The sequence below is a fragment of the Trichoderma breve genome, chromosome 5 (genome assembly GCF_028502605.1).
Source record: "Trichoderma breve strain T069 chromosome 5, whole genome shotgun sequence".
Classification (NCBI taxonomy): Eukaryota; Fungi; Ascomycota; class Sordariomycetes; order Hypocreales; family Hypocreaceae; genus Trichoderma; species Trichoderma breve.
This window is the reverse complement of record NC_079236.1, coordinates 2,349,848-2,375,060: the sequence shown is the minus strand read 5'-3', so window position 1 is coordinate 2,375,060 and position 25,213 is coordinate 2,349,848. Positions and strand designations below refer to the sequence as shown.

At 49.3% G+C, this 25,213-nt stretch overlaps 11 protein-coding genes across 11 annotated transcripts; 7 read left to right on the top strand and 4 right to left on the bottom strand.

The window, feature by feature from the left end:
* Positions 1–1,056: 1,056 nt before the first annotated feature.
* T069G_08377 (thiF family domain-containing protein) lies at positions 1,057–2,832 on the top strand (the record flags this gene model as incomplete). Its single annotated transcript, XM_056175587.1, has 4 exons — positions 1,057–1,246; positions 1,312–1,481; positions 1,530–2,412; positions 2,477–2,832. 4 exons carry the CDS (start codon positions 1,057–1,059, stop codon positions 2,830–2,832), a joined length of 1,599 nt encoding a protein of 532 aa, XP_056026536.1.
* Positions 2,833–3,588: 756 nt separating this feature from the next.
* Positions 3,589–4,820, top strand: T069G_08376 (zinc-RING finger domain-containing protein; the record flags this gene model as incomplete). Its single annotated transcript, XM_056175586.1, has 4 exons — positions 3,589–3,665; positions 3,730–4,091; positions 4,143–4,517; positions 4,573–4,820. The coding sequence occupies 4 exons, from the start codon at positions 3,589–3,591 to the stop codon at positions 4,818–4,820; spliced, it is 1,062 nt and encodes a 353-aa protein (XP_056026535.1).
* A 1,661-nt stretch (positions 4,821–6,481) lies between these two features.
* On the top strand, positions 6,482–8,598 carry T069G_08375 (GDA1/CD39 (nucleoside phosphatase) family domain-containing protein; the record flags this gene model as incomplete). Its single annotated transcript, XM_056175585.1, has 3 exons — positions 6,482–6,485; positions 6,593–7,861; positions 7,907–8,598. The coding sequence occupies 3 exons, from the start codon at positions 6,482–6,484 to the stop codon at positions 8,596–8,598; spliced, it is 1,965 nt and encodes a 654-aa protein (XP_056026534.1).
* Positions 8,599–9,127: 529 nt separating this feature from the next.
* T069G_08374 (uncharacterized protein) lies at positions 9,128–9,733 on the bottom strand (the record flags this gene model as incomplete). Its single annotated transcript, XM_056175584.1, has 1 exon — positions 9,128–9,733. The coding sequence occupies one exon, from the start codon at positions 9,731–9,733 to the stop codon at positions 9,128–9,130; it is 606 nt and encodes a 201-aa protein (XP_056026533.1).
* Positions 9,734–10,513: 780 nt separating this feature from the next.
* T069G_08373 (NUDIX domain-containing protein) lies at positions 10,514–11,654 on the top strand (the record flags this gene model as incomplete). Its single annotated transcript, XM_056175583.1, has 2 exons — positions 10,514–10,554; positions 10,667–11,654. 2 exons carry the CDS (start codon positions 10,514–10,516, stop codon positions 11,652–11,654), a joined length of 1,029 nt encoding a protein of 342 aa, XP_056026532.1.
* A 242-nt stretch (positions 11,655–11,896) lies between these two features.
* Positions 11,897–12,439, bottom strand: T069G_08372 (RNA polymerase rpb8 domain-containing protein; the record flags this gene model as incomplete). Its single annotated transcript, XM_056175582.1, has 2 exons — positions 11,897–12,002; positions 12,090–12,439. The coding sequence occupies 2 exons, from the start codon at positions 12,437–12,439 to the stop codon at positions 11,897–11,899; spliced, it is 456 nt and encodes a 151-aa protein (XP_056026531.1).
* Positions 12,440–12,940: 501 nt separating this feature from the next.
* T069G_08371 (PAXNEB protein domain-containing protein) lies at positions 12,941–14,115 on the top strand (the record flags this gene model as incomplete). Its single annotated transcript, XM_056175581.1, has 2 exons — positions 12,941–13,373; positions 13,445–14,115. The coding sequence occupies 2 exons, from the start codon at positions 12,941–12,943 to the stop codon at positions 14,113–14,115; spliced, it is 1,104 nt and encodes a 367-aa protein (XP_056026530.1).
* A 594-nt stretch (positions 14,116–14,709) lies between these two features.
* T069G_08370 (uncharacterized protein) lies at positions 14,710–15,567 on the top strand (the record flags this gene model as incomplete). The annotated part of the gene is made up of 1 exon (XM_056175580.1): positions 14,710–15,567. The coding sequence occupies one exon, from the start codon at positions 14,710–14,712 to the stop codon at positions 15,565–15,567; it is 858 nt and encodes a 285-aa protein (XP_056026529.1).
* Positions 15,568–15,834: 267 nt separating this feature from the next.
* T069G_08369 (zinc finger, c3HC4 type (RING finger) domain-containing protein) lies at positions 15,835–16,683 on the bottom strand (the record flags this gene model as incomplete). Its single annotated transcript, XM_056175579.1, has 1 exon — positions 15,835–16,683. The coding sequence occupies one exon, from the start codon at positions 16,681–16,683 to the stop codon at positions 15,835–15,837; it is 849 nt and encodes a 282-aa protein (XP_056026528.1).
* Positions 16,684–19,650: 2,967 nt separating this feature from the next.
* On the top strand, positions 19,651–22,740 carry T069G_08368 (sacI homology domain-containing protein; the record flags this gene model as incomplete). The annotated part of the gene is made up of 4 exons (XM_056175578.1): positions 19,651–20,617; positions 20,671–20,771; positions 20,827–22,092; positions 22,141–22,740. 4 exons carry the CDS (start codon positions 19,651–19,653, stop codon positions 22,738–22,740), a joined length of 2,934 nt encoding a protein of 977 aa, XP_056026527.1.
* A 50-nt stretch (positions 22,741–22,790) lies between these two features.
* Positions 22,791–24,660, bottom strand: T069G_08367 (tti2 family domain-containing protein; the record flags this gene model as incomplete). Its single annotated transcript, XM_056175577.1, has 7 exons — positions 22,791–22,955; positions 23,049–23,147; positions 23,207–23,656; positions 23,710–24,140; positions 24,204–24,396; positions 24,465–24,535; positions 24,603–24,660. 7 exons carry the CDS (start codon positions 24,658–24,660, stop codon positions 22,791–22,793), a joined length of 1,467 nt encoding a protein of 488 aa, XP_056026526.1.
* Between the last annotated feature and the right edge of the window lie 553 nt (positions 24,661–25,213).

Genomic DNA, 25,213 nt, shown 5'->3' with positions numbered 1-25,213 from the left:
TGGTCGTCAAAGACTGCAAACAAAATTGATTCTAGAAATTAGGTATTGTCAAGTGACTCTCTCCGTTTGCTACATGCTTAGTGTGAGTTTTTTGAGTGTCTGTAAATCACACTCACGCCTTCCTACTATACCAAAACTGCTACTGATGAGAAGCCAGAGGGGTGAATACTCGTATGCCATAGCCGCAGGTATGGAAACATTGAAAGCTTAAATCGGCATCATGGCACTCGCTTGGCTATAGTTGAATCTAGGGGAGTGATAAAGAATGCTTGATACGAAGCTACTAATATCTGCACAAAGAAAGGAGATGACCGAGAGTCCGTAATTATGGCACAAGAAGCGTAGGTGCCTGTTGGAGCTCAAAGTCATGAGGCTAAAAGTTGTGCTTGTACGGTTTCACTCTGATAAGAACCGGAATATTGTGACATATTCTGTTCATGTGATGCAAGTGAATGCAGTATGTTGAACGAAAGAGACACATGCACCTCGAGAAACCAACGAGCACCTCCAATAGTGGTAATGCAAAAGAAGAATTACAGAGTTCTCTAACAGCAAGAAACAATGTTAATGCCAGCTAGGTGATATGTTCTTAATAAATAGATTAATAAATTGAAGTGGCAGATTTCTTCTTTCGCGGTAGACGTAGGGGAGATGAACCTCGTACACAGCAGATGTATTGAAATAAAGATAATTCTTGACCCTATTGATACCCAATGCGGACTAATTAAAGCTTGTGCTCTCTGCCTAGTCTGCAGCGGGTAATAGTAGGAGCTTGAATCTGTGCCCCTCGATAGCTACAGGTGCCTAGCTCCCAGTACATACATTGTTCAACAACTGCATCAATCGTCGCCCATTTGCAACATCAGAAGCTCTGTATTGGCTGGGAATTTGCCAAAGAATACAGTATCAGTACTCCAAAATTTGCACTTTTCCAATAGCACTCTCGCACTCACTCACATCCTCACAACAAAAGCACCGGGCCATCTGCCACTACCCCGCTGGTGCCCAGCAGTCATCTCAACTTCAAACCATCCACACAGGCAGCGCTTGCACAGTATGACAGAGGAACTGGAACAAACGACTCTCATACCTCAGGGTCCTTCAGACAAGGAAAAGAAGTATGATCGCCAGCTCAGGCTGTGGGCTGCTTCAGGCCAGGCCGCGCTGGAATCGGCCAATCTCTTGCTTATTAACTCGGGAGCCGGCACAGTTGGTATTGAAACGCTGAAGAACCTTGTCTTACCCGGTTTGTTGGTCCTTTACCTAAAGACTGAGTCTGATTGCGGGCCCTAATATTGTAATTTTACTTAGGCATTGGCAAATTCACTATTGCCGATGGTGCCGTTGTCCAGGATGTGGACTTGGGCGTCAACTTCTTCCTAGACGAATCATGTCTCGGTAAATCAAGAGCTCAGTGCTGTACGGAGCTGCTCCTTGAGCTTAATCCAGAGGTGGATGGAGTTTGGAATTCTGCCGTGACGGTGCGTTCCTCGTGTTATCTATGGCGTCTTCAGGGCTAATTGACCCAGGATGCCACCAGTCTTCAAGAGCTACTTAACGCACCAGAGACTTTCACCATGATCATGTATAGCCATCCTTTACAACCTGGAATGCTTGAAGCCATCGAGGCATACGGCCGTCAGCATCGGACGCCGCTTATAGCTATCCACTCAGTAGGCTTCTACTCCTACTTCCGGATCACATTACCAGGAACATTTCCCACTGTGGATACTCACCCCGACCAGACTGCAACGACAGACCTGAGACTGTTATCCCCTTGGCCAGAACTATCCGAGTTTGCCAACGAAATGACCAAAGACATCGACAATCTTGACCACCACGACCATGGTCATATTCCCATGGTTGTAATTTTGCTTTACTATCTTGACATCTGGAAGAAGGAACACGGCGGTGCTTACCCAACATCTTACGGCGAAAAGACAGAATTTCGCCAACTCATATCCAAGGCCACAAGACGAGACAATCCTGAGGGAGGTGAAGAGAACTTTGACGAAGCTTTCGCAGCTGTAATGCAGCATGTGACGCTGCCACCAGTCCCTTCATCGCTTAAACAGGTCTTTGATTACGAGCATAAGGATGAACAAGACTCCAAGTCTAGCTTCTGGATCATTGCCGAAGCTTTAAAGCAGTTTTATGCTGAGAACCAACGCCTACCCGTGGCGGGTGGCTTGCCTGATATGAAGGCGCAGTCCAGCGTCTACATAAAGTTGCAGAACATCTACAAGGACAAAGCCAGACAAGATGTAAACGACGTCTTGTCCAGGGTCCGCAAAATATCGGGAGGTGAAAACATCGACTTGGAGGAAGTAGAGCTTTTTTGTAAAAATGCTCGCTTCGTTAAACTCATCAATAACACAGGGGAAGCGCCGCCAAGCATGGAGCAAATCATAGGTAGGTGACAAGCCGAATGCAACTCTTTGGGCCAGTGACTAATATGAGACTATCTCTCAAATAGAGCGAGAGCTAAGCAATGACGAAATCGCTGCCATTGCCGGACCGGAAATGCCGACATCGCTGATCCCCATCTACCTTGCCTTGAGCGTGCCATCGCATTCTTCGGTAGCATCTGCTGATGAGATTGTAACTGCAGTCTGCCAAAAGGCGCCGGCTCTTGAGGGCAATGAGCGCTTGACTCAGGTGGCTCAAGAATTAGCACGAGCAGCTGGCGGAGAGCTGCACAACATCTCTGCCGTAACTGGGGGAATGGTGGCTCAGGAGGTGATTAAAATTATTACAAATCAATATGTTCCCATTGACAATACCTGTGTGTTTGATGGGATTGAAAGCCGATGCCAAGTCTTGCGGTTATGAGACTTTCACTCACGCCAATTTGATGACACGGGGTTGATGTAGGCAAGAGGAGATCAATCGCATTTAAGGGTCAGGGAATCATACATGGGCATTAGCAGCTATTATTTGAATTAAACCCACAGGAACATCCGTAGAATGGTGGTAGTCATAGGTATTATACCGACAGATTCTGCAATGAAAATATAAAGACGGACAGGCTTGAAAGGGCAACTTGATTGTATGTTGAGGGGCCATACTAAGATATGGCGATAGTTGTACTTCATTGCCCAACCTATCATTAGCCATTTAGGCCATTTTCTCGCGATATAATTGGATGTGATCCATTAGGTACTTCTATTATTTCCTAAGGCGGAAGGCTCAGACAGAAGGAAATCCTCAAACTGTACCTCCCTTATTCATGATAGGCAAGTGCGAGTCTCGCAGGAGACTTCACAGCCGAGCTGCTGCCTTAGACGAGATTCGTAGAGGGCAATATGAGAGGCAAGTACATCCCGAGTGAAACTCTGATAAAGACGACGGCTTTGTTCCATATCATTCATCTGCCCCAACGTCTTGAGAAAAATATTTGAAGAGTCTGATTAACCCTTCAACTGCGAACGCATGAATCGCGCTCTTTGGCTCCTAACAACGCTTCTGAGCTTCCATATTGCTTGACGATTCAGTTACGATAACGTCCACCACTCCCTTTTATTTCACTTATCTATATTTGCTCCCTTTTCTGTGGTCCATTGGACGTACGATTAATCTCAGGTTCAAATGGATCATCCACTCACCTGCAATAACCTCAAGTGTAGAAAGCAACTTGCCGACCACGCGGTGGTCACAAGTTGCAGGTGAGTTTCCTGATCAATCTTCTGGCTTTATCTAATACATGCTCATGGTTTGCTCGCGATTCAGTCACATCTTTTGTTCGGAATGCGCTAAACAGCTTGGCTTCACACAACTGGAAAATCAGGGGTGCAACACTTGTCCTGCATGCAACGCCCAACTGGCTAAAGCAGACAGCATCTTCTTCACCAATCTCAATCCAACCGAAGAATATAAAGCATGTATACTCAGTGGGTTGAATCCCAGCATAGTCATGGAGTGCGCGGGGCGAGCTGTCGGCTTCTGGGCGTATCAAATCACCCAAAACCTACACTATCAGCAGCACCTGTGCAAGACATTACAAGAAAAGTACTCGGATTTGTGGACTCGATGTGATCAAATCAATAGAGATGCAGACGCAAAAATCAACGGACTACGTGGAAAATTGGAAAGTTAGTGATGTCGGTGATTGCCCTTCTTATTTCATGAACTTATCAAGGCAGGTATGACGAATTCGCGAGACATTTTGCAACAAAAGAATGTCGAACTAGCGGAGGCTCTAAGAGATAAAAATCGCAAGCTTTACCAGACACAAGAGCTTTATACTCAAGTCAAGAGAAAAGCCGAATTAAGCCAAATTGAGCGAGCAGCGTACGATGCCGTCGATAATTCCATCCGCTTAGCGCCCCAGCCCGCAACGAACGGCGAAGAACTACACGGCTTTCATTCGAGTTTTCATGATACAAATGAACCAGTTTACACTCTCAGCCATGGGCCACGTTTCGATACTACAGGGTTCGCCACAGGTCTGTCTGGATCCAACCTTCAGCGGAACGAGCGTGAAGATCCCTGGGCAAGAAAACGGACTCCATCTCATGGTAAAGTACACCACTATCCACAGCTATTAGATACAGCCTTGACTCATCATTACAGGCCTCACCCCTGAAACCCAGCCCTACCGCCGTACAACAAGCGGCCAGGGACGAGCAGATATTTTCCCTCCCAATATCGCCAGCAACAAAGGATTGTCCAGGGGGGGCAGCATAAGGCAGCCAGGTACGAACTCTCCAGGCTTCCCCCAGCGAGGTAGCCCTTGGGCTAGTGTTGGCCTTTCCTCTGGGCTCAAGTCTGGCGAACCACCTGGTCAAACCAGAGTGAATGGACCGTTGAGGGATCTATAACAAAGAAAGTTGAGTTCAGTGACAAGATATCGGTTCAGTACTGGTACATCTTTTTGTGCAGTATGTGCATTGACAATCTCTTTGGAGGGAGTTGTATGAGAACAAAGCAACCGGCATTGTTCAGTAATTGATCTTCTTTCAGTTTAAAGTGAGTTCAAGACATTATGGGTGAACAAAGGCCATCTGCAGCATTTATATACTGCATGCCAGTGCGCATATCGCCGCGTAAAAGTTGCAGGCGCCACCTATGACACAAAACCTCCGTACCCATAACCAACATGCAGAGAGGAGATCAATTTGTACGCTGTCAAAGCGAGGTAACCTATACCAGAACCATCCGGTACAAAATGCCACCATTCATCCGAAAATTGGCTTGCCGTCTCGGATTACGCAATCCAGACAAGTGGACGATTGATACGAGGAGGACAGCAGTACAATGCACAGATGAGATGCAAGTACATACACATGAACGGATAACATATGACAATCGCGAGCAGCATTCGAGAGTGCACATTTCATCGGTGGAAACGAAGGCGCCAGTTCAGTGCTGGCTGTTGGAGCCAGCTCAAAGATATCCGGTCCCTTGCTCGTTTGGACGAGTGCAAAGATATTCAGCCGTTTGCAACGAGTGCAGCCCAGGCCGAAGCTGGGGAACGTGTGCCAGCCGCCGAGAGAGGCATTTATGTTGCGTTCAGTGTTGTTCAAGATAAAGGTACTCCATACTCGTACAAGCACGGGTGACAAGTGGACGAAGGAGATGCTCGTGATGCGTGAGGTACCGAGTCCAACAAGGCGGTATTACAGGGTTGTGCAGATGCTGGTGGTGTTATCACAGCCATCACCTGTAGTGGCAGATTGAGCTACTGCGGATGACTTCGTATTCTATCTTTAGCAGCGACGAAAGGAGGATGGTGGCCGTTGATAGCGTGTACTTTGCAGATAGGCTGTGAAAAGTATAGAAACTCGGAATTGTTATTTCTCTACGTGAGCGCTCAAGTATAGTGACTTAGATAAGATGCTTTTGCCCATGGCGCAATGGTAGCGCACTGTGGCGTCGGCTCCCCAGGCGTGAGGCATTCAGCGTCTCTCAGTGGCCCGACAGCTGCCAGTCCACGTAATTATGCGTGCCCGTGTTGGACTTTAGCATTTTCTCAATCTCCATGTCAATTTTTCGTTTTCCCTTCCACATGTCCGTCCGCAACCTGTCGCACCACGATTGTTGCATTGTCTCTCGTTCAGTCGCTTGATCGCCTAGCCTCGATTCCTACTGTAATCCCTAATTCTGTGGCACAATCTCCTTCACTTCGCTCGCTAGCCTTTGTTTCGATACCCCTGCGCAAAGTAACCTGCCAATCCTACACTAAATACATTTCTTATCGCCTAATGATTGCGCCCCCTCGAGAAGCCTCCATTCCTCGATAACCACCTGCCGAGAGACAAAGAATCCTTTGTCTCGACTTTTGCGATCTTTGATTCTCCTCCAACCCCCGGCTTGACGGATCGGCGGCGGCGCGAGTCGATCCATCTCCTGCGCTTTGTTGCCCAGCTAGCGGCTATCAACCCGATAAAAGTAATAATAACAACCCGATTCGACTCGATAGGCGCCGCGCGAGACTTGATTTGATTCGACTGGACTCGATATCAGCAGTCCGCATGCTCTCATGGGTAAGACGCGAAACCCCCCGGCTCGGAATTGGGAAGAGGAATTGCCAAGAAGGAGAAAGAGAGAGGAGTCTGAGATCGGTATCCGCTAATATGGAATGGTTGCGCAGGTCAATACGGTGTAATTCTCGATGCTGGCTCTTCCGGCACCCGCGTGTACATCTACAAATGGAAGGATCCTAACAAGGCCCTCAAGCAAGCGTCTGCCTCCGATGCCCACGTACTACCAAAGCTGAAGCTCCACAAGAGCAAGAAAATCCATCCGGGAGTTTCTACTTTTGCTGAAGATGTCTCCTCTGTCGGGCCCGATCACTTGAAAGCGCTAATCGACACCGCGCTTGATGAGATACCAGCGTCTCAGGTCGCCCAGACACCCATCTTCCTCTTGGCAACTGCTGGCGTTCGATTCCTGCCCAAGCACCAGCAAACGGCGTTGCTACAAGGCATCTGCACATATCTACAGGCCAACACACAGTTTCTGCTCCCCGACTGTGCAAGCCATATTCAGGTCATCTCAGGCGAGACCGAGGGCTTGTACGGTTGGATTGCTGCCAATTATCTACTTGGTGGCTTCGATAAACCCGATGAACATGCGCATGGAAAAGGTCATAATACCTATGGCTTCTTAGACATGGGTGGTGCGTCGGCACAGATTGCCTTTGCACCAAACACAACCGAGACGGAAAAGCACGCGAACGACCTTAAGCTGGTCCGACTGCGACGCCTAGATGGCTCTCCTATGGAGTACAAGGTCTTTACGGCTACGTGGCTCGGTTTTGGGGCTAACAAGGCGCGAGAACGATTCGTCGAAGGCTTACAAGAGCAGTACGGCAAAGCGAAAGGCGACATTCCGGACCCTTGCCTGCCGAAAGGCTTGCGAACTTCCATCAAGGGCGAGCCTCTCGGTAGCAAGCAGTCATCCGATGTTGCGCTCGTTGGAACCGGCATGTTTGAAGAATGCCTCCGTAAGACGTACCCCTTATTGGGTAAAGATGTACCATGCAAGGACGATCCGTGCTTACTCAACGGTCAGCATGTGCCCGCCATTGACTTTGATGTGAACCACTTTATTGGCGTTTCGGAGTACTGGCACACAACACATGGCGTCTTTGGTCAAGAGAGCAAAGTCTACGACTTGATCGCATATGAACAGGAGGTCAATGCATTCTGCAGCCAGGACTGGTCAGTAATTGAACATGGACTTGACAAGAGAAAGAAGACGATGGAGGAAAAGGCAGAGAACGCCAGGGAGGCCTGTTTCAAAGCATCATGGTTAATCAACGTGCTATATGAGGGCATTGGCATCCCGCGAATCAGTCTAGGGGATATTCCCGGCACAAAAGTCAACAACACCAAGGGAGCTGTGGAAAAGACGAAAGGTAAGGGGTTTTTGGATCCCTTCCAGCCCATTGACACGATTGGAGGCGTTGAGGTCAGCTGGACTCTGGGCAAAATGGTTCTCTATGCTGCCGGACAGATCCCCCCACAAGGCTCAGCACTTCCCGTTGGATTCGGAAGCAATACAGGGCTGGAGATTCCCACTGATTTTGAACTTGCTGGATCCAAACCCTTGTTTCCAGGCTCTCATAGCTATGACGACGATGACGATGACGATGTCCTTTCAAATAGGTCCTCACCTGTCTCTGGTCTATTGGTGCTGATGCTGGTTCTCCTCTTCATTGGCTACCTCCTAAGAAAAACCGAATGGGGCCCCAGAGTGCTGGGCAAGTTCCGCCGTTTCCGGAAAGCTAGAAGCTCGTCTTTTGTGAGGAACCTTTTCGGTAGAAACACAACAAGCTATGATCGGTTATTAGAGGAAGGCGGTGCGCTTGAGTTTGAGCTTGGAGGCACAGAATCCGATGAAACTGATGGCTCAGACGGCGGAGAGACGTCAAGATCTGCTAGAAGCCACCGATTGTCGGGAACCAAGTCAAGCTTTGAGCGGTTCGACGGGATGCGTCCACCGTCAGTTATGGACAGACATGGGCTTGTTGTACGAACAGAGAGCTGCGAACGACTTGCTCCAACACTACAAATGCTGAACGCTGGCCGTCGCAGCAGAGCCCCAAGTCCGACACGGTTGAAGAATTCCATTGTGATACCGCAGGAAAGCTAGCGACGACGCGGTGGAAGCAGCTCCTCTTAGAAGAATGTCATGATTGTATGATAGACATGTCAAAGCGTTGATGGAATCTCACGGTTGTCGGCTTCATTCGTACACGTTCATTTTTGGTCTATATGTTCCTCGACTGCCCCCTTGATAGCGGCCTCTTGTTTTTGGAAATGGGTACATAATAGGGAGTTTCTGGTGAAGCAGCGATATCTCCAAGCTCGGGCTTAGGATGGGAGATTATCTCATTCACCAGGTAGTAGAATCAGTTTTTAGAAATAGCTCTTAACGAGCCTTGTGTATACACAATATTTGAACCACAGCCTTATTGCACGTTTACGCCAGTGTTCTTTTGTTTTTTGTTGAGCCGCGATATTAAGATGATGCTAATCCTTACATGAGTTGCCGAAGAATGGGTGGATGGGCAGAGGGGGTGAAAAAAGGCAGATGTGAGATTCGCTCTACGCTACAAAGCCAAACGGGAAGAGTACAGCCGAAGCCGTTGGTGATTTGTACAAGGAGTAAGATTTCGATTTCAGTCGGCCTGCTTCTCGAGGAAGCTCGGATCAGAGCGAACTCGGGATTCGAACTTGCGCCACCAGTCTTCAAAGGCCCGCAAAGGAACTACCTCGACGCCGCCGGGGCCTGCAGTGCCGCTGAAGCTGGCGAGGAAGTTGAAGGCGTTTTGGATGATGCGCTGGGCGAGGACGGCGGTCGATGTCGTTGTTGAGCCGGAAGAGTTCGACGCTGGTGCATTCGCTTTGTTGGCGGCAAGCTCTTGTAGGCGCTGGCCAACGCCGTCGGCGGGCTCGACGGAGATGCCAATCATGAAGCCGCCTCCATCAGCCTCGGCGCCGCTGCCGCCGACCTTGAACATGGCGCTCTCCTTGCCGGGCCCGATGGCGCCGAGGAAGCGGAAGTTTGGCGTCGGGCTGGCGGCGGCCTCGCGGGCGGTGGTGAGGTAGATGGCGGCGGCGGAGTTGTCGGGCAGGGCGACGGCGGGGAGGAGGAAGACGACGATGTGAGAGAAGGGTTTTGTCGTGGGCAGGGCGTAGAGGAACGAGGCGGGGGAGGGGTTGGAGGTCGGGTCGGTGATGAGAGGCTGTCCGGCGGGGACGATGCCGAAGAGAGGGCCGGACATTGTTGAGAGAGATCTGGCGATTGGATGTTTGTTGGATTGGTTGCGATGCGACTGGGGTGTATGGCGAGTGTTTGAGCTCGTGGGAAAGCGAAAAGGGACGGAGAAGAGCTGGTTGAGTTTGGTGTTTTTTCTGGAGCCGCGGGGTAGGTCGAAGTGGGCAGTTTAGTGGTGTTTTTTTTCTGCTTTGGATGAAAGAAAGAGAACACGGGAAGGAGAAGTAGAAACACAAAAGAATCAAGTGCTACATCAAAAAAACATATAAAATTAGATGAATCATATCGTCTAACAGGCATCCGGGTTACTCAACACAGTTAGCCGCACGACATAACAGCTGTTTTGGTGTTTGTCCTCGGCAACTACCCTTACAAGACGCAGATCCACCGCCAGACCAACAACGTCTAGGCTACAAGGTTCACTTTTGAGGCATTCTTTTGTTGTTTCCCTCCCAATCATTCACCGGTGAACAAACACCTTTGTGGATTTAGACCTTTATAGCCTACAGATTCTGATCGTTTACAGGTACGTTGAACGCATTCGTTGCTTGATTGGCTCGTTGCCTGCTAGCATAGCCATAAAGTCTCTTTCATGCCGTTGATGAGGAATGAAGACCTGAGAGGGCCATTATGCCTTGTGCCGAGTGGTGCTCCGATACTTGAGTGAACACAGACTTATAAATTCCCCAGTGGGAACTTGTGAATTTTACAGACTCTTGTCATCTCAGTTTGCAATCTTGCAGAAGCATCTAATCACCGCATACAGATAGCTACCGTTTTGAGCACCATGTCGAAGACCAATCTAGACCTCATTTGTGACACTGACAAGTGCGTTTTCCTCCTTCAATCCATTACTTCTCAAAAGAGCCTCCTGTTCAAGTTTAGGCGGACAGCAGAGCTTTCGTAACTACAGCAGCCACTAATCGAATGTCTATCACAGGTTTCCGTACAGTGATGATCAGACAGCCGAGGCCAATAGCCTGCGTAGTAGGCTGTTCAAGCTGCTGTGGGAAGATGAAGACGGACAATATGCCATTGGCTATGTGCCCGATTGGGTTATCGATGAGCTGTCTCAAACACCCGAAGACATACGGGGAGATATGCGTCTAAACACAGCTGACCGTACTGTCGAGCTATTCAGGACGCCACAGACGGAAGAGGAGCGAACCCGTGCCGTATCGGCGTTGACAAGCTATTGGCGTGAAAAGGGTACCTTCAAGACTCTTAAAGGATGGCGTGACGAGCTATGGCCCGTGTATGCGCGAAAGGGGGAGCTTCTTTTCAGCGTGGAAAGGGCTGCCATGGGCCTGTTTGGCACTGCGCGGTACGGAGTGCATATGGTTGCCTATGTCGAAGACCCAACCGCTCCTTATGGCATGAAACTCTGGGTGCCAAAGCGAGCATCCAACAAGTCGACCTTCCCCGGCATGCTGGACAACACCGTGGCTGGTGGCCTCATGACGGGCGAAGACCCCTTTGAATGCATCATCCGAGAGGCTGACGAAGAGGCTAGTCTCCCCGATCCTCTGGTCCGCGGCACTGCAGAGTGGGTTGGGAACGTCACCTACATCTACATCACTGAGGCAAAGTACGTTGGTGAGGACGGCTACATTTATCCCGAGTGCCAGTGGGTCTATAATCTCAAGCTACCTGTTGACGTCGTGCCTCGTCCCAAAGATGGCGAAGTTGAAGAGTTTCTGTTGTGTGACGTGGACGAGGTGAAGAGGGATCTGGCGGCCGGGAAATTCAAGCCCAATTGCGCGCTGGTCATGATCGACTTCTTCATTCGCCATGGCATTCTGACCGAGGCCAATGAACCTGATCTGACCGCCATCAAGGCCAGGATGCACCGAGACCTTCCTTTCCCCGGGCCGCATCAGCCAGATTGGCCCGGCCACAATAGCAAACAGTCAGTTAAAGCAGCGTAGGCTAGTTTGTTGATTCATATCTTTCTCTCCTTTTTTTCCTCTTGTATATTGCTGCCATGTTGCATGAAGACAACCGAAAGGCGTTGGGACTCCCTCCCATTCTCTCTTTAACCTCTTATTATCTCTTTCCCATTCCATTAAAGTGTCGAATTTTGTGTTTCCTCTATGCGTGAAGTTGCCTGTGAGCGATGTATTTTCCCCCATTCCTCGATGTTATAATTCTATTGACGAACTGCTGCTTTTTACCGCTTAACTAGCAAATAAACGTTGTCAACTCGCAGTGGTGTTAGTTTCTTGACCGGGCCCTGCAGAGCCATGAGCAATCCGCCGAAAGAGACGTAAGCGTTACTATAGTAGAAAATCAAAGCATTAGCCAAGTTGTTCTTCATTCAACAGAAGCAGAATTCTTCAAAGTTTCTCTTGGGATCCGCATACATGGTGTTGCCATCGAATGTCTCCTCGAATTTGTAAATCTTTCCGTAGCACACATAGTCGTAGAGGTCAGCAAGAGTTGCCGGAGCATCGCCAGCCTTGCCGACATCTCGCCAGCCCTTATCGTCCTCCTTGCTGCCGTCTGGTGATAGCGTGGTAGTCAGGACAACATGTAGCGTATCGGACACGGAGCACGGGAACAGCTCAATGTTGATGTCCAGGGTCATGACGGTCTGGGAGTCGCTAGACGTGCATGATATGCGGGCGACTCTGTCGTATTTGGACTGGTCATACTCCGTCACGGTGAAGCTTTCTTCGAAAAGCGTAGCATCGCCACTTCCTGCTCCGGACATTTTGTAAGATTGGCCTTGTTTTTCCCTTTCTCTTTTTTCCTGTCTTCTAATTGGATGCTCAGAAGCAAAAGTATCTTCGTGGATATTCAGCAAGGGTTTCGGAGAATCGGCTTCGTTTTGGCGTTGGAGTTGACGATCTTTCGCGATTGAAATCGTTGTAGAAATTTATTCCGGTTGGAGGGGCACTACAGGCTTCAAAATGTCGGGTATAAGCATATTTGTAGCTTATAGCACCGCATAGTAGTGCTGAATCGGGGCAATTAATCATTGATAAGATAAGCTTTTTTGTATACCCTTTGGTTCGAAAGTCGTCATGAATGAGTAAAAACGCTGAGCATCGGCTGTCTTTATTTTTAGCTCCTTTTAAAATGCCTTTCGAGAAGTTCTTTTGGCTATGAGAAAGAATTTCTAGATTGAAAGCTACCTCATCCAACTGTTTCACCTTTACATGGAATTCATGGGTAGTTGGTGAAAACAGGTTTCAAACTTCAAATATTCGGCATGTCGTTTCGGAAGAGGAATACAGTAATCGGTGTTACTGGGGCCGCACCACAGTCACAGCAAACCAAACTACTAGTTCCAGGCACTCGACCTTCTCCTCACGATGGAAGACTCACCACCTCTACTGGAACTTCATCTTTGGATCAGCTGCTCGCAGGCCATGCTGGACTACCCGTGGGAACATGTCTTCTCGTCGAGGAGACTGGGACAACCGATTTTGGCGGAATTTTGCTTCGCTACTTTGCCGCTGAAGGACTAGTTCAAGGCCATTCTGTACATGTGTTGGGATTTGGAGATCACTGGCGACGTGAGCTTCCAGGGCTGGCGAGCGAGGGCCGATCGAAAGAGGCTAGTAGCTCTAATTCTTCAGACAGCAAGATGAAGATTGCTTGGCGATATGAGGCTCTAAGTAGTAGAGCTGCTCCATCACGTGGTGAGTAGTTTCCTGACATCTTTTTGAAGACGTTTTACCAATAACATGCAAAAAAGGTCCATCAATATCAGACTCGGCAGAAGGGATGGCCCCTTTCTGTCATACGTTTGATCTATCAGGGCGCCTGGACGAAAGTGTCGCTCAGGGGCAGTTTTATACCACACGCGGAGGCGGCTTGGATTCTGGCCAGTCACTGTTCCGGCGTTTCATCAGCGAGGTCACCACTAAGATCAAGAGTTCGCCTCCTACCGCCATTCACAGAATTGTCGTTCCCAGCCTACTCTCGCCAACTCTATATCCACCTTCAGCTTGTCGTCCGCAAGAGGTGCTGCAGTTCTTGCACCAAATACGAGCCTTGCTGCGGCAGTTCCCCTCAAGGATTGTTGTCATGATGACGCTTCCCATCTCACTATATCCCCGTTCGACAGGACTCGTTCGGCGAGCAGAGCTAATCTGCGACGGCGTGGTGGAGTTGATATCGCTCCAGCAGCAGCCTCAACACCATATTGATCAAAATTCTGCAAATGATACCAAGGCACAGGGACTTTTCAGGATTCACTCGCTTCCCATCTTCCATGAAAAGGGGGGTGGATTGGAAGGAAGCTGGGTGAAGGAGGACATGTCTTTCAAGCTCAGTGCTTCCAGTGGGCTTGTTATCGCGCCGTATAGCTTACCACCCTTGGAAGATGATGGACCTTCAAATGCGCCATCAAATGATAATAAGCCAAAACTTGATTTCTAATCAAGTTCAACTCTTGCTTCCCACTTCTCTCTTCAAATAATTGATAGATCTCGCGTGAGACGCATAAAACGCACCTTGTTGAGTTCTGCAGTGCCTATTACAGCGAAGTATACCTACCAAGGTATGCACTTAACAGGGAGAGTCTCAAACGCTATACCGGTGCCTGAACCCCCTATGAGAATTTTAAGTGGATCTATATTTCTCTATGGGGGCATGAAGCTTCCCCACCACAGTAGCTCGATTATTTCATTTAAGATTCAAAATTCTTCTCTTCTGCACAATGTCTTCTTGTCGCCTTTTCTCTCTGTCTTTTTACTTCAAACTTGAAGAGGCTGGGGAAGAGAGACTGGCACAAACATGCAAGGTAAGCAATTAACTGCGTTGCATTTCGAAACTGTTTACTGGGGTTCACCTACATGATTATTACCTTGAATATCTGTCAATCCACTGAACACTGATGACAAAATCAAATTTTTACGAAGACGACTTATGACTCTATTCCCTTTGAAACCAAACACACAAAGAATTCAATTCACATTTTGTATGCAGATACATGAACTAACACTTCTTTGCGTTTGCAGAATCATAGCCACAATGGAAGCCCCTAAGCTCATCCGCATTGCCAATATCTCGGGGCGGTATCTTGTGTTTGACCCAGATGCCGTGAGCGCCCTCCGCCGAAGAGCAAACACCAACGGCACCTTGGTGGGAACTACTCCGCAGCAGCCAACTCAAAACATTTTCCTTGGTTTGCCAATCGAGCTCCGGCCTGAAGAGGTGGATGCTCTAATTCGTACAAACGTTGCGTACGTCGTAGATGATGTGGCCGCCCACCAGTCGGCTCTGCAGTCCCTTGACCATGACTCACGGAGGGCGTACATCGGCTCGCTGCGGCTGCGGAAACAAACTGCGCACAAGGTGTTTGCGGAAATGAACGCCCAGAAAGCCTCCATAGCAGCCAGCAAGGCTGAGAGACAGCGTGATTCCACTTCATCCCCTACCTCCACCAGTTCCGCAGCACCTGATAGCCTCAAATCAGATGGCGGCCCCTTCTCTCGCAATAGCTTAGTGACTCTGTTGGGCGTCACACCAACATCTAGCGCCAACCATGTCTCTCCAGATGCTTATGCGTTACCTATGGAACCCAGTAACTCAGAGAAAGGGTCGCTATGCCAATTCATGCTCGGCAATGGGTATTTCATGACTCCAGGGCTACGATTTGGGGCCCGTTACAGTGTCTATCCCGGTGATCCTTTACGTTTCCATGCTCATTTCATGGCAAATGAGTATGGCTGGGAGGAGGAAATACCTATCCTTGATATCGTAGGCGGTGGCAGACTGGCAACAGCTGTAAAGAAAGCGTTTCTCATAGGGGGCCGCCAGCCGTCCACAGGTCCAGATACGGCCTTCCCTACCGTGAGAAGCTTCAGCATAGAATGGGCTGGCATGTAGAGTCCAATTGACATTATAAACAAAACATATCGCTATTGAAAGTAGGAGTATATATATTCCGACATCAGTCTAGGAAAAAGAAAATGGACAAAAAAAACTCCCAAGCCGGAGATGAAATAATCAAAGCTACCCCCAGTTCCCAACTCCAGGTATGAGTGTGACAAAAAAAGAAGAAGTGAGAAGAAGTAAAACAACAACCAGTAGTTTGTCAAGATCGAAGCGGCTATATCCCAACAAGCTTTGATGCTGTGGCATACGCGGCTATACCTAAGGGACATAGATCCTGCTGAAGCTCATGACATCCCGACGACAGCACACGCACTTGTCAAAGTTATTCATAGCTAGAGACACGCGACAGTCGTCGCACAAGCTAAGACAACGACAAGGCCATACGATGACAGTGCGTGGTGAGCATTGGCATACTACGCAAGGAGGGCTCTCGCCCTCGGCCGGTGTACCGGAGTCTTGTTGATCATCTTTGGCAGGGGAAGCTTGCCGTTTTGTCCAGATCAGCTGCTCCAGAAGATGCTCTTCTTCGTCTGGGCTGAGCTTTGTAAGGCGACCTTGGGGACCAAGCTTGCTTGTCTGCTTTGCCTTTGGGCTCTGCACCGTCAGAATTCTCGTCCGCTGAAGCTGCTCTATCCGTCTGAAGCCAGATCTTGTCAAGATGCGATCGCTCTGGAGGTGTGCCGCGAGTCTCTCCGCCTCCTGTCGCTCTTCGAGACTGGTAGGGTGTAGGAGACGAGCAAGGTCGCCCATCGCCAGTGGACTATCAAGGAATGGAGTGCCTTCACGTTCGGGCCGTGGTGAGCGCTGGGTAGGTGTTCTCTGTCCGCTCCCCACGTCTGATGTCCAACTGTCTTCGTCCTCATCTTCTGTTTCGCCTCCATTTGTGGTCATCGTAATAACGCTCGTATTATCCCAATCATCCTCTTCCTCACGAGGCTGATATGTTCCACTCATGTCGTTAGAACCCCACCATCCACCTTTGAGCCAGTACTTGTAGAGATCCCCATCGAGCGTCTCTTCGTCTTGGTTTGTATCGATTCGTCTGAATTCGGCCTCGATATCCAGAGCATCCATCCTGAGAGACTCGCCCTCCAGAGGTTTCGCCATTGCGTCTTTGCCTCCGCTAGAGCCACGGTTCTGCCTCGACCCATTATCAGCTCCAGGCGCCTTCGAACGGCTTGCGAGCCACAGCAGCCAAGCAGGCCGAGTTTGGAGGCGGCAGACGCCAAGGATCCACAGAACGGACAAGGCAAACACTCTTGCCAGAAGTTTATTGATTCCAATGAGGAATTCCAAAGCCAGCAGCCATCTTGAGCTCCTCTCAGAAGCACCAATGCCCACTCTAAGGACCTTGTCGCCACGACCACGGGGGACTTTTTGTGCAGCACGCTCTCGACTATAACCATTAGGAGGCAAAAGAGGCCCATCTTTTACAGGTATTAGCCCGATAGTACCGATTTGGTCGTAACGCGGGTCAGAGAGACCCATGCTAATCCATTGCCTCCGTAGCTCCTCTGCTTCTCGATAACGGGCTTCTTCAAGCCAGGTCTGGTGTTTCATACTGACACCACGATCTTCATTCAGATATACAGCCTCGCTGGCCATAGTAATAGCGGCAAACCCTGTTCTCAGCAGGGCAGTGTAAAAGTCCATTTCCCGCGTGATGCGAAGTTCTGATAAGGAGACATTGGCTTGCATATTTTCATGTGCATGGAGTAGACGTTGGCGAAAGGTCATCCTAGAGTGCTCTTGACTAGCAGGCGGCATCACAGCCGTGAGCAATAACGCAAGGCCATAGACAAATAGACACATAACAATGCCGATAAGAATCAGAACATGGGGAACAAATCCAATAATACAGACGGTGGGGAATCTAAAGAACCCTTGAGACGCAGGATTATCCGCTTCAAAGGTTAAAAAGCTCCATACGAGACTGCCCATGAAGCATAACCCCCAGAATCCTGTGTTGACAAGCCGGTATTTAGCTTGGAGGTCAAACAGACCCAAGAGATGGCTCGTGATGTGTGTCATGGAGGATAGAAAAGCAATCCACAAGACTTCAGGCGATGTATTAACACGCCTTAGAATTGCTGCCCGTGTCATGACAACAGTGCCTCCTGAGTTAAGTGATGCGGGAACTGGATTTTGGTATTTGGAAAACGCGCCCCATCCAAGCTGGTTGTTAACAGCAGCATCAGCCTCGGCAAAAGCAAGCGACTGTTCAAACAATGTCATGCCCGTCTCGGCAGCAACGGGTCGGCCCTGAACCGCACAGGAAATGGTCTCCAGGAATTGGCTAAGGCAGAAAGTGCCGAAGAGAGGCCACAATCTGGAAAGAGATCCTCGAAGCTCTCGAAGAGCGTCTGGGTCTGATGATGGCACCATGTCGGCAGCAACGCAAGATTGCTCGTCTGAAGCACCGAAAAGTAATGACGAACTCATAGTATTTAGAAAAGGATTTGAATGTGAGAACATGAGGTCGGAGCTTCTGTTGGCATCGCCCCAGCGCAACTGCGAGAAATCCGGCGAGGTCTGGCACTGAATAGACTGTAGGAGGGTTCGGGCCTGCAAGACAAGCACGACAAAAGGAACGATTCGCAGAAGGAGTCTAATTTGCCAACGAAGTCGCAACCTCCTCCGTGTGGCAGCAAATATATGAGTCCGGTTAAGAACAACAGCCATGGCAATGCACGAGAGCGCCCATCTACTGGTAGCATAGCTGAAGACGCTCCCCAAGCCTCGAACCCCGTCCAAAGACATGAACGGCGGCTGAGCTGACGCCGAAGCCGCCTGAGTGCCGGGAGCTGCAGCCACGTTCATCATGTTGCTATAGAGGCTCGAGTCGGTGGTGATGGGGCGAAGAATCTCCTGTTCGGACGCAGAAGCAGCCGCAGACGAGATGGCCTCTTGGGCCGGAAGGGCAAGGGAATCGGGTGCCGCCATAAGAGAACCAAGCTTCATGACGATGCGCGGGCCAACCATGACAAGGTCTTCGAACAGAGGGGCATATCGCGTCACATTGACTGCTCGGGCAAGGGCCGTCAGATTGTACCATGTATTCGTCGTCGTCGGGTCGAAATCGGCCACTTGCTGTGTCGCTGCCAAAGGCGGCACTATTGCAATGCCATTCTGCATGACCGAGGCCAGTCAAGCAATGGCCGTGCCGGGGAAGCGATCCGACAGGGCGAGGCTTGATGCGCAGCTCTAGGATGATTCGAGAGGTGCAGCGAGGGGCTGGACCGACGCAGTCGTGAGGCGATGCGACTGGACGAGGCAGGATGTTGATGTTTGAAAAGCCTCTTGGAGGCCCCGTGAGAGAATCGCGTGCCGTACAGAAACAAGGCCGAGCTGCTTCCGCATATCAATGGATACCTGAAGAGGTAACTGTAATTAGTGCAGGTACCTCAGCAACGGCGATATCAGACACTAAATTAGCAGTCCTGCAGCGCCCGTAGCGTTAACTCGGACGGTAGCATTAGAAACTCCGCAGCGGAGGCCCATGGTGGCAGATCTTACAAGCAAGTTGCGGCTTTGCTAGGCCTTGTAAACATGGATGTGAGATGATGGCATGCACGTTGGCACAGACCTCCGCAATTCCAGTCTACCCCAATAATACAGTATACATTATTGTTCTTATAAGAAACCACCCAGAAGCTGCATATGCTTATACAATTCCATCAGCATTCAGCATTATCAGAAGATCAAATAGCATATCAATCAATCAAAAATACTGTTCACAATGCTATCATTATTCCAAAGTCATCATTCAAATAGCTGCGCTTGATAGGAGCCATTCAGGCAACATTACGTCAAGCCACTATCCCTACATGTACCTACTCCAATCGCTAGCCCACAGCCGGCTTCGGTATCAAGCTATCCAGTTCCAGTGGGCATTTCGCAACGGCATCTAAACCAAGAAATGGTCTGCTGGACATCACAAATGCCTCCAGCCTCCTCCAGACAGCTCTCCAAGAGTCACATGTCAACGGCAGGCCTGTGACAATATTGCAAGGCTCCCAGATACCGCCCTCTTCTACTAGATCCTCGGCCATTTATGCATAATCGAAGCTCTTCATGGATCAGGACACCCCAGGCCATGACTACGACCCATCTCAGCCAGTGACTTCAGACGTCAGCATCCCGGCCTCCCTGCTGCAGCAGAATATCGAGTCTCCCAGTGTCGTTTCGCCCAATACTGCCAACGGATGGAGTCGCGAACCGGAAGAAGACAACGATGAGCCAGCCGTGGCGAAACCATTCGCCCGCGTCTCAAGCCCTGATTCAGCGGCTCGCGCGCAAGGAGCCGCAAACCCCACGGCTGAAGACGATGACGGCGACACTGAAAGCAGCCAGGACGACGGACCGTCGTTTTACAAAATGCACAAATTCACCCTCTACGAGACTGTCAGCCGTTACTACATGGTGGGGGTGGATGTGAGTGAGAGGCGGTATCGCATTTTGAAAATCGACAGGACTACAGAAGGCGCCGAGCTGAATATCACTGATGACAAGATCATCTACAGCCTCAGAGAAGTGAATCAGCTCCTCGACACCATCGATGATGGCAACCGCGCATCTGGTGGCATCAAGCTGCGCTGTACAACCTGGGGGCTACTTGGCTTTATCAAATTCACAGGCCCGTATTACATGCTTCTCATCACCAAGAAGAGCACTGTTGCCATGATTGGGGGCCATTACATCCACCAGGTAGAAGGGACTGAGCTGATACCGCTGACGCCGGGACGCTCCAAGGTTGATGTTCGCAACAAACCAGAGGAACAGCGCTTCTTAACCATCTTGAACACACTGGACCTGACCAAGTCATTCTACTACAGCTATTCATATGACATTACTCGAACTCTCCAGCACAATATTACACGAGAGAGGGCATCTTTAGCGAATGGCACTGTACCCTGGCCGAATGAAGATCTCAACTCGATGTTTGTGTGGAATAACTATCTGCTGGAGCCCGCCGTCAACGTACTTCAGGACCCATACGACTGGTGCCGGCCCATCATACATGGATACATAGACCAAGCAGGCAAGTTATTAATCGTTACCAGCCTACATGTACTGCTAACTAACGAGGCACAGCACTTTCAATATATGGCCGAACTGCTCATATCACTGTGATTGCCAGGCGGTCACGATATTTTGCAGGTGCCCGCTTCCTTAAACGAGGTGCAAACGACCTAGTAAGTTGTGGATGTCCATTAACACTAACATCATCACTTTCTCACTCAATATCAGGGATATGTCGCCAATGATGTTGAGACGGAGCAAATCGTTGCTGAATCTTTGACAACATCCTTCCACGCTCCTGGTCCCAGGCCGTACTGCAGTCCTCAGTACACCTCATACGTCCAGCATCGTGGAAGCATACCTCTGTACTGGACCCAGGACAGCACTGGCGTGACTCCGAAACCGCCCATTGAACTTAATCTGGTAGATCCATTCTACAGCGCCGCCGCTCTCCATTTCGACAATCTATTTGAGCGGTACGGTGCTCCGATATACGTTCTCAACCTTATCAAATCCAGAGAAAGAACGCCTAGAGAGTCAAAGCTGCTAGCAGAGTATACACATGCTATAGACTATCTCAACCAATTCCTGCCAACCGATAAGAAGATCATACACAAGGCGTGGGACATGAGCCGTGCGTCCAAGATTCGTGGCGGCGATGTCATTGGGAATCTGGAAACCATCGCCGAGTCAGTACTGAAAACAACCGGCTTCTTTCAAAACGGCGACGGAATCACAACCCCCCTGACGGCCCAGAACGGCATTGCTCGCACCAACTGTATCGACTGCTTAGATCGCACAAATGCCGCGCAGTTCGTCATCGGCAAGCGTGCGCTGGGCCATCAGCTTCACGCCCTTGGAATACTTGAAAACACCTCTGTCGAGTACGATACAGATGCTGTAAATCTCTTCACCCACATGTGGCATGACCATGGAGATACAATTGCGGTACAGTACGGCGGTTCTCAGCTCGTCAACACGATGGAAACGTATCGAAAGATCAATCAGTGGACCAGCCACTCTCGAGATATGATAGAGAGCTTCAAGCGATATTACAACAACTCGTTCCTTGACAGTCAGCGACAAGAGGCATACAATCTCTTTCTTGGCAACTATATCTTCTCACATGGTCAACCCATGCTCTGGGATCTGCCAACAGACTACTACCTTCACCACGCCAGCCCGAAGGAATGGACAGAGGCGGGAAGGCCTAATTACATCAATTGGTTCACACCAGCTTATCTCGAGGAACGGAAAATCCCGCCATTTGTCGCGCCAACCGCTCTTCGCCGTTGTAAGAACGCAGAATCCTTCGATGATTACTGGCTAGAGTACTATCGACCAGCTACTCTATCATCCTTCCCTAAGATGTTTGCGTACAAGATGAACTCTACCATAAAGTATATACCTCTGAAGGCAACTCAGGACGGTAGATATGATCTCAGCCCTTTCCGAGTCCGAACTGATGGTGATGTCGATCTCGAGAAGAGAAAAGTAAAGAAGGAGCCAACATCACCATCTGAATCGCTAGTCTCGACTCAGACCTACCGCCAACAGACGCTCTCGCCAGACATGGGGGACAATGCTTCGTCTATACCCTCTGACAGAGTAACAGGAAGGGATGTGTCTCGAAACGACTGGCTACGACCATCGCAGGGGGGGTCGCAAAGCAGGGAGATTTGGGGCATCTACAGTGGTCCTGGCACCATATCGCCAGCCAAAGCTTCTCTCTCGGCGGACACATTGAAGGAGAAGCCGTCGGATCTCGAAAAATCTAAGACGACGCAGTGGACATTTACCAAGGCGGTAAAGGACGCTCTGAACCCAGTCGTAGAGCCTCACGAGGCGGAAGATTATGAACGTTATATTCGTCATCCACAAAACCTCCCGCTCGTCGTCTCTAGCGATACCCCTGTAGATATCGACTCATCAGAATATAAGGATTATGTCGATGGCACTTGGCTTGATCAAGGCCTTATGGTGACAGGTATCGACGAGGATGCAGATGTTTACTCAGAGCTCGTTAAAATAGGCGAAAATCCCCTAACCGTTACCGAAGAGGATGCACCCAAGAAGAGATACAAGGCCTATGGGAAGTGGCTTCGGGGTAAATCATTCTTCAAACAGCAACCTCTGGATTGAACGCTATCCGACCCTCGTTACAGGTATAAACAAATATCCCGCACGCTCTGCTATTTCAGGATATTGGGGATTAATTCGACAAGTCGAGGCTCTTTTTGTAACACAGCGGTCAATTGCGCAGGAGGGGCAGAGCCTTCTCGATTCCATAGAGACTGCAGGATTGTCGATGTATGAATAAGATGTGTTGAAACCTGGTCTATACCTTCAGTCGGTAGCTGTGAAGATTTAAGATTGAGCCAGCACAGTGAAATCATGTGAAGTACTTGATCGGTATGTCTAGGTGAGGAGATTCTTGGCCAACAGTTTACCAACGTTGCATTCAAAGCTTCCGTAGTTGCAGAGACTAATGGCGGGTACGCCAAGGCAAAAGGATCGGATAGCGTCGTAGAAAACAACTGAAGAAGGTTCTGCCCGAAAGCTGTCAGTACACTACGGTGATGATATTGACAATGCCAATGATGTTTACCTGAAGGTGCTTGGCCGTGAAGATTCCCAAGCATGAGATAATATCTTTTGTCATGTTCATAAGAACTTCAACAATTCGGGCATGTTGTGAGGCGTGATAATGTCCCACAAAGATCCCATCTCTCAGAAGCTTGTCGAGGAAACGCCGTCTTCGTAAACTCTTTGCATCTGGATCTAGCTGTGCTACCTGAAGGAGGACGCGATACGCTGGATATAGGAGTTCTATAGACTCATTCTCAGGTGTCGTGGAGGGTAAAAATAGCAGTGTAGGGAAAACTGCGTCCTGTATGACGTTGTCAACGCCGGCAGATAGTATTGTGTTTGAGGGGCATTTGTCTAGAAAGTAGCCAAGAATTCTCAGCCCTTTAACCCTTACGGCCGTATTGTGGTCTTCAGCTAGTGAGAGTAGGATCGGAAGAAACAAAGGCCAGTGACGGCCCACAGCAATTTTCTAAGAGTGAATTAGTTTTTCTGCTCGGGTTACTCAATGAGTTTGTAACATACACTGCATGAGATAATTCCCCATTTTAAACTTGATGCAGCATGAAGTTTTTCATGCTCCTGGGAGATGATGTCAAGTGATGTCTTAGGTTGCATGCCACTGGGCGGCTGAGAGATTTTCGATGGCCTTCCGGAGGCGCTTAACCTGGCAGATGATTTGGAAAATAGAGGCCGAAGCGTATCATGGAGCAAACACTGGGTAATGAACGTATCTAGTTTATCATCGGCCAGGCTGATTTCCACCAGGCGAGCGGCAAGCCGTGAGGATTCTTCAGTTGTCCAGGCATCATCTTTATCAGTATACGTAACAATATATACTAAGGTTGTGTCATCGAGAGTGAAAGGCTCTGACGATGAGCTGCAGAGAAGAGAAATGAGAACCAGTAGTGCCAGGCCAACTTCAGCGGCCAAAGAGCGAGCAGTATAGTCGACAGCTAAATCACAGGGGTGCTTTAGTATGTATTCCTCATCTTACTTCACAAGGAGATGGCTCTTACCTTGCCCGGTATTATTTGTGCTGTCCATGGGGGGTTTGATTAGCTTTTCGGCTATTGGCCTAACGAGGCCTCGTACATGCAAAATCTCTTCATTTGGGACCGATAGGGCTCGCTGCTCTTCTTGAATGCCCGCACGAGTGACCAACAGAGTGTTAACACGGTCGAAGAGTTCTAGGCCTACATCGCGAAGTGCCTGTACATGGGAGATGATGCAATGTGAGATGATGCGACAGCTAGCCGAAGATGGGTTGGTAGTGTCACCTCTGTAGCAACTGCATCCAGTAGTTTGGATGAGATATCCTGCAGACTTAATTCATTTTTTTGGCTTATTTCTACAGAAAAAGCATCGTTCAGTGGACAAGCGTAAGGTTGACGGCCATGATCATATTCCAGACATACCAGATTGAAGCGCACTCAGCCTTTCGCGATTGGCTTCGCCAAGCAAAGACTCATGCATGATGGGAACCATTAGTGAGTGATGCGCAATAGAACAAAATGCCAGGCGCTGATGGAATTCTACACCTCTCGCAGTCTTCTGTTTGTGCCGCTGGTCCTAGGTTGAGTTTTAGTTTGGATGTTCGAAAAGCCAAACTTCAAAGGCTGGTATCTGAGGTGCTATGACTTAAGCATAAGGTAAGGTATATTGGGTACTTGCTCTAGCCCACCTCATTCATCTGCGCCTCCACGAAAGCGTTTCTACGTGAATTTCGGTATTCACATACTCATGGCTTGTTTGCTGAGACAGACCACGAATTATCACAAAATGAATTGTAGCCAGTCAGGGACATAAGTCTTGCAATTTTATTATTCTTTCTTTTTCATTTTCTCAAAGATAATATTTAAATCCTGACATCCCCAAGGAGGGATCTCCCACAGGGGCCCTGCAATAACAGTTTTATCCAAGAGACAAAGAGCCTGCTTGGTGGGAATTGATTTCGAGCCTCTACGACTTACCTCGCTACGTAAATATGATGATTGAGCTAGAACGGAACGTCAAACATGCGTTCCAC